Below are 7,352 nucleotides of genomic sequence, written 5' to 3'. Positions count from 1 at the left end.
TAGGTGATGTGAGAATAGTATTTCAAACACATAGAGAATCGTGGTTTAAAGGTTATGAGGCAAGCTACTCCTTTTCTGAAATGTGCATTGTCTTACCTTGTTGATTTCTCACTAAAGGCGGGACTTCCAAGCTCCAGTGGTGGTGGAGTCCTCTGTGGCCACTTGCTCATTAATAATATAAATATGTACTTCTTAATGCTGAAAAGACTCAGTTCCTCCAAATGAATCTGTTGCAAATAATGATGATGATTGACTTACTGACGATTTAAATATAGAGGATAAAGATGGCTTTGACAACAAAACTTGCATGGAGCTAACATCCCAGATAAGGGGCTTTCTCTTTCTTTTTCCTTTTATGGCTGAGATTGTTTCTGGTGCTGGCTGCTCTTGACATGAACTCTACTGTTCTAGAACCACCCTTTCTCTTTCTCCTCTTTCTCTTTCCAAAAAGTATACTGGGATGATATCGCTTTTATTCTAATACACTGCAATTCACTTCTGCTCCTTATGTTTTGTCCTAAATAGATCACCCTCCATGGAATATAACTTATTTAGGAGAAATTAAGGGGCTATACAGTTATGCTTTTTTTTTTTTTTTTCCTTTGGAGTCTCGCTCTGTCACCCAGGCCTGGAGTGCAATGGTGAGATCTCAGCTCACTGCACGCTCCGCCTCCCAGGTTCACGCCATTCTTCTGCCTCAGCCTCCTGAGTAGCTGGGACTACAGGTGCCCGCCACCACACCTGACTAATTTTTTGTATTTTTAGTAGAGATGGGGTTTTACCGTGTTAGCCAGAATGGGTCTCGTGATCCGCCCACCTCCGCCTCCCAAAGTGCTGGGATTACAGGCATGAGCCACTGTGCCTGGCCCAGTTATGCTTTTTCTTACTCTTGCATGTTGATCTTCCCACCTCCCCCATGAAATGACTGAAATCTAGTTACTTGGGGACATAATTAGATATTTTGGAAAATAATCTTAATAATGTTTATCAGAAAACCTGTAAGCCATGGTTACCCTTGCCAGAGAAATAAATGCCTTTTGTTTATCGCAAAGGGCAGAATTGACTATTCTTTGAACACTTTCTTAAGATAGACATACTTCTGATGCTTTTCATATGGTTCTTTCCACAGTGAAAATAAATTGCTCTCTGGACTGGTTGATGGTCTCAGTTATCCCACTTGCAGAAAGCAGAAATCTGTATATATTTGCGGATGAATTACATCTGGGAATGGGCTGCCCTGCAAATTGGATACATACATATGTATATGAGTTTATATATCTTGTTCATGATTGTGGCATCAGGACAAGGGTGAGAACAGTGATTGTTTGTAAAAATACTAAATGTTTTGTCAGACTTTTATGCCTAATATTAAAATTGTCTTAAAAAAATAATCCTTGCTTCTCGTTGTAGTAATTTATGGGCAGAGGACAACGGAATTTCTCATTATTGCTCACTGAATATTGGGTCATTCTGTGTGCACAGGACCTTAGATCACAGATTTATAGACTGGCTAGTGAACTGATTCTAAGTTGCCTTTAGGCTACTACTATATTTTACTAAATATTAGCAGACTGCTTTAAATTTTATTTAATTCTTCTAATGTGGGAGGTCACCATTCTTGGGAAGCTCTGTCACTTTCAATGCTAGGTAATTTGAAATCTCTCCATGTTCCATGAGGATTTGTGTCAACATATAGTGGATTTTCATTAAAATGAAATCTCTTGTTTGTTCTTCAGCTAGGCACAAATCCTAAACTGCATTGTTATCCTGGGATATTATCTTCTCTCAGATTCCCAAATTTAAACAATTTATATTCACACTACACAAATATTTTGGGCCAGTGACCAATGATAATGATCATTTTTGAATCAGGTATTTTATTTTAGAAATTAGGAACTCGGAGCTTCAGAAGGTGCTTTACCAAGTTTTCCAGGGATCCATCCCTTGGTGGTGGTAGTTTAGATGCCAAACCAGAATGAATCCTCTCCAAACCTTGTGCTTTAAAACACTCTGTTATTTGACTTACAAATCACCTTTCTCAAAAGAACTGTTGGAAACCTTTTCATTAATGAATCATAAAGATGGCTGTAAGTGGCAGTTTAAATTTGGTGCAATGAATTAAGACTGTTTTGTCCCCAGGCATTTTAAATTCATTCTTCGGGATAACTGTCCTGTTCTGTCCCAGTGAGTTGTCAGATCTTCATTTGTACCTAAGAATGACACTAGCCATTTTTGAGATTGTGAATGTTTTTTACATCCTATTCACGTGTGTGTATTCCTCCTCTGTTACTCCAAATATGTTCCACTGAAACTTTGTGCTCTCCTAGGTCATTTCTGAGGAAACTCTTCTTTTTCAAACTGAGCTATACTTTACCCCAAGGAATATAGATCACAACCCGGAGGAAATCCATTTGGAGTGTTCTGCCTCTAGGTAAGTCCAGCAGATCTGTTTCCTTTGGAATGTTTTAGCTTTACCTTTGCTTATGAGAAGCTTCTGCAGAAGCATAGATTTTGGAGAATATAACACGATTCACCCATAATTGTAAACAAAGCCCAAATTAGTATTTACACAAACGTTTTAATGAATACTTTAACATGTTTTCATATTTTAAATGCAATGTTTATTTTAGAATAAAAATTTGTAGATTTATAATGGTCCTAACAGACAATCTAGTGTAACTAGGTCGTTTTATAATAACTACAAAGCAGAGTCATTAAATACTCAGTCACCTTTAGTAAGTGATACAATTAAGCATTGATACTATCTTTCAATGTTTTGTCCTTTATACTATTTTTTTCTGATACATTTTATTGCTCAATTTCATCTTATAAGAGTAAGTGGCTAAAAGCATAAGAAAACCAAACCTTCAGTTGATACTAACTCATGGAGAATTCATGAAGGAAGGGCTTATCAGCCTAATCATTAAATGTACTTTGCTTGCAATTTTGTGGAACTGAGATATTGAATCCCAAGAGCCTCGTGTGAACTTTGAGACTAAGTGGAAAGGTATCCTGATACACTTTTTTTTTTTAAACCATGCCATTGAAATATTTATGTTTTATAAATCTGAGTGATGAATCTTGGAAACCATCTCAAACCATGGGACAAATTTTATCCTTGCTTAATATATGGAAATAGTTGACATCAAAATAAGAACTTAGAGCTCAGCCAATGTGCAATGTCTTTTAATGTGATTACAGTACTTTTTTTGGGGGGGAGGCAGAAATTTTTTTTAAATTTTGGTAAAAAATACATAATATAAAATACCATTTTAAGTGTATTGTTCAGTCCTATTCAGTTCAGAAGATATTTGGAGTAACAGAGGAGGAATACACACACGTGAATAGGATGTAAATGACATTAAGTCCATTCACATTGTTAATACTTTTACTCTTCCCTTTAACTTATTTTCATAAAGGCTGAGGGGTTTAGTGATATTCTAGAAAGTAGTTGAACTTTAAATAGAAACCATCCCTTGATTCTCTGTCTCTCTCTCTGTCTCTGTCCCTGTCTGTCTCTGTCTCTGGTCTGTTCCTGTCTCTCTGGTCTGTCTCTCTGTCTCTCGCTCTGCCTCTCTCTCTCTCTGTCTCTCTCTCGCTCTGCCTCTGTCTCTCTCGCCCTGCCTCTGTCTCTCTCTCGCTCTGTCTTTGTCTGCCTGTCTTTCTGCCTGTCTCTGTCTCTGCCTGTCTCTCTCCCTGCTCTCTCCGTGCTCTCTCCGTCTCCATCTCTCTGTCTCTGTCTATCTTTCACACACATACATATGTTTCCAATTCTATAAACTACCCAGTGCTTGGAGCAACACAGAGTTCTGATCTAATGCCCCAGAACTACTGCCTCTGTAGGCTACCAGAGTAACAATGATAAATAGATACTCCTATTTTGATAGTAAATTACTATGTTGCTTGAAACCTACTTTCCTTAAAAAAATGAAGACTTGGCCAACAAAGTTGTCTGTTTAGGTTTTGGGTGCGTGAATTTGAATGTTGTACTCTCTCTCTCATATTCACTTACTCACTTTGACATATAGAACTTTGCCACCACCACAGTGGGTCAGATTAAGCCTTTGGTGGCTTTTACTTACTGTTCTTAGGATCCATTTGGCTGAGTCTGTTTTGCTGGGTACATTGGTGCTCTTCTAATGCAAGCATCACAAATTATCTAAGACCATTCATCTTTCCACTCCATGTTTGATGCAGAAATCATGGGGAGACTATCTGGAATTAGCTCTTTTGTAATCCTATCTGCTCAAATCCTATACCAAGAGTCCACGAGGATCTAGAAGGCGTAGTATGCTGGCTCTATGCCACACTCCTGAATGACTATTCTGAAAATGATCATGATATTAAACAGCGGTAAAACTGACTTGATCCCAAGTGTGCCAACACTATCTGCTTTCTGTTTCCCTTTTCTTTAGGAAATCAGTGTGGCTTACACCAGTTTCTACTGAGAATGAAATAAAATTGGATCCTAGTCCTTTTATTGCTGACTTTCAGACAACAGCAGAAGAGTTAGGATTATTATCTTCTAGTCAAACTTGCTCTGAGTTAAAGGAGAAATGGAAACTTGAAGCTGGTATTATGTATTTTGCAGGAAAACAGTTTTGTTTTTTCAGAGCAAAAATATAGTTGGTGTATATCTCTCCTTAAGTCTCTGGTTTCTAAAAACCCTACTTCAGTAAAGGTCCTGATCAGTTGATTAGTGAATGTGTATTTCTAAATATTTGTATTCAGTAGGGTTATGGCTTATTAATTTAACATTAACTATTAGGTAATTCATATTATACATTTAAGTTTTTTTCTGTTCTGTGTAGCAGATTCAGAAATATGTCTTCAATGACAATGACTTGATCTAATTGATATGAACCTCCAATAAATATGTTCTAATATTTTTCAGGAAGAATAAAGAATAGAGAGAAATATAAATGTGCAGGAGGCAAAAAAGTTTGAGCATAGTGTAAAATTTAACATATTAATTCTCATGAAAGGCAAAACCCTTTTATGTGCAGATATTTTAATTCATGTAGACTTTGCTATTAATCAGTAAAGCTGAATCCTAACAATAATGCAATGTGATTGCCTATTTAGATTATTACAGAAGTAAATTCTATTTATTTTCTAGAGCTCAAATAACCACTCCCTTAACTGAAATTTGATGTTCGATTTTCCTTTTTCCTCAGAATGTTTCTTCCACACTCAAAATAATTGATTGGTTGAGTTGGTTAAGCAAAGAGTTATCCTGCCACCTAAGAGCACTCATTAAATGATTATTTATTAACACTTACTTTATACAGCTTCCTTTCTTTAAACAGGGAGTCTATATGTGTAATATATCCAAAAATACTTCTAATTTTGGTAGATTTCTTATATCAAGGGTGAAAATTGAACTGTGCCATTGGCTATTCAATAGTTTATTGAATGTATGTTTTGGATGGCACATCCTCCTGGAAGCAAATTTTACCAAGATATTGGTTATTATTATTTCTAGTTAAAGTGATACTATTCCATTTTCAACAAAATGCCACCTATAGCTGTTTACTTGTCAAATAAAGAATTTGAACCTGTCATAGTGGACATCTGTCTTTGGCATTTAATATGCAGCTGAGAGGTAATACTTCTATGGGACTTCCTAAGTGTCAGAATATGGTACAAGTACATTATGATAAATTATTATTTTTTGTTTGTTTTCCTAATTCATACATATTTGTTTTTTTTCTTTTTATTATTATTATACTTTAAGTTCTCAGGTACATGTGCACAACGTGCAGGTTTGTTACATATGTATACATGTGCCATGTTGGTGTGCTGCACCCATCAACTCATCAGCACCCATCAATTCATCATTTATATCAGGTATAACTCCCCAATGCAATCCCTCCCCCCTCCCCCCCCATGATAGGCCCCGATGTGTGATGTTCCCCTTCCCGAGTCCAAGTGATGTCATTGTTCAGTTCCCACCTATGAGTGAGAACATGCGGTGTTTGGTTTTCTGTTCTTGTGATAGTTTGCTAAGAATGATGGTTTCCAGCTGCATCCATGTCCCTACAAAGGACGCAAACTCATCCTTTTTTATGGCTGCATAATATTCCATGGTGTATATGTGCCACATTTTCTTAATCCAGTCTGTCACAGATGGACATTTGGGTTGATTCCAAGTCTTTGCTATTGTGAATAGAGCCACAATAAACATACATGTGCATGTGTCTTTATAGCAGCCTGATTTATAATCCTTTGGGTATATACCCAGTAGTGGGATGGCTGGGTCATATGGTACATCTAGATCCTTGAGGAATCGCCATACTGTTTTCCATAATGGTTGAACTAGTTTACAATCCCAACAACAGTGTAAAAGTGTCCCTATTTCTCCACATCCTCTCCAGCACCTGTTGTTTCCTGACTTTTTAATGATTGCCATTCTAACTGGTGTGAGATGGTATCTAATTGTGGTTTTGATTTGCATTTCTCTGATGGCGAGTGATGATTAGCATTTTTTCATGTGTCTATTGGCTGTATGAATGTCTTCTTTTGAGAAATGTCTGTTCATATCCTTTGCCCACTTTTTGATGGGGTTGTTTGTTTTTTTCTTGTAAATTTGTTTGAGTTCTTTGTAGATTCTGGATATTAGCCCTTTGTCAGATGAGTAGATTGCAAAAATTTTCTCCCATTCTGTAGGTTGCCTTGTTCACTCTGATGGTAGTTTCTTTTGCTGTGCAGAAGTTCTTTAGTTTAATTAGATCCCATTTGTCGATTTTGGCTTTTGTTGCCATTGCTTTTGGTGTTTTAGACATGAAGTCCTTGCCCATGCCTATGTCCTGAATGGTACTACCTAGGTTTTCTTCTAGGGTTTTTATGGTATTAGGTCTAACATTTAAGTCTCTAATCCATCTTGAATTAATTTTTGTATAAGGAGTAAGGAGAGGATCCAGTTTCAGCTTTCTACTTATGGCTAGCCAATTTTCCCAGCACCATTTATTAAATAGGGAATCCTTTCCCCATTTCTTGTTTCTCTCAGGTTTGTCAAAGATCAGATGGCTGTAGATGTGTGGTATTATTTCTGAGGACTCTGTTCTGTTCCATTGGTCTATATCTCTGTTTTGGTACCAGTACCATGCTGTTTTGGTTACTGTAGCCTTGTAGTATAGTTTGAAGTCAGGTAGCATGATGCCTCCAGCTTTGTTCTTTTGACTTAGGATTGTCTTGGCAATGCAGGGTCTTTTTTGGTTCCATATGAACTTTAAAGCAGTTTTTTCCAATTCTGTGAAGAAATTCATTGGTAGCTTGATGGGGATGGCATTGAATCTATAAATAACCTTGGGCAGTATGGCCATTTTCACGATATTGATTCTTCCTATCCA

At 36.9% G+C, this 7,352-nt stretch overlaps 1 protein-coding gene across 1 annotated transcript in view; it reads left to right on the top strand.

The window, feature by feature from the left end:
- OOSP2 (oocyte secreted protein 2) overlaps positions 1 to 5,511 on the top strand; it is a 7,522-nt gene extending 2,011 nt beyond the window's left edge. Inside the window, exons 2-4 of the mRNA XM_023215868.2 lie at positions 1,130 to 1,308; positions 2,328 to 2,431; positions 4,416 to 5,511. Coding sequence (XP_023071636.1) covers positions 1,130 to 1,308; positions 2,328 to 2,431; positions 4,416 to 4,626 — 494 coding nt within the window. The 3' untranslated portion in view covers positions 4,627 to 5,511. The remainder of the gene's footprint in view (positions 1 to 1,129; positions 1,309 to 2,327; positions 2,432 to 4,415) is intronic.
- The last annotated feature ends 1,841 nt before the right edge of the window (positions 5,512 to 7,352 follow it).

This window comes from Piliocolobus tephrosceles, chromosome 13 (assembly GCF_002776525.5).
Source record: "Piliocolobus tephrosceles isolate RC106 chromosome 13, ASM277652v3, whole genome shotgun sequence".
Taxonomy (NCBI): Eukaryota; Metazoa; Chordata; class Mammalia; order Primates; family Cercopithecidae; genus Piliocolobus; species Piliocolobus tephrosceles.
The sequence above is the reverse complement of the archived record's forward strand: the minus strand, read 5'-3'. Positions and strand labels throughout refer to the sequence as shown.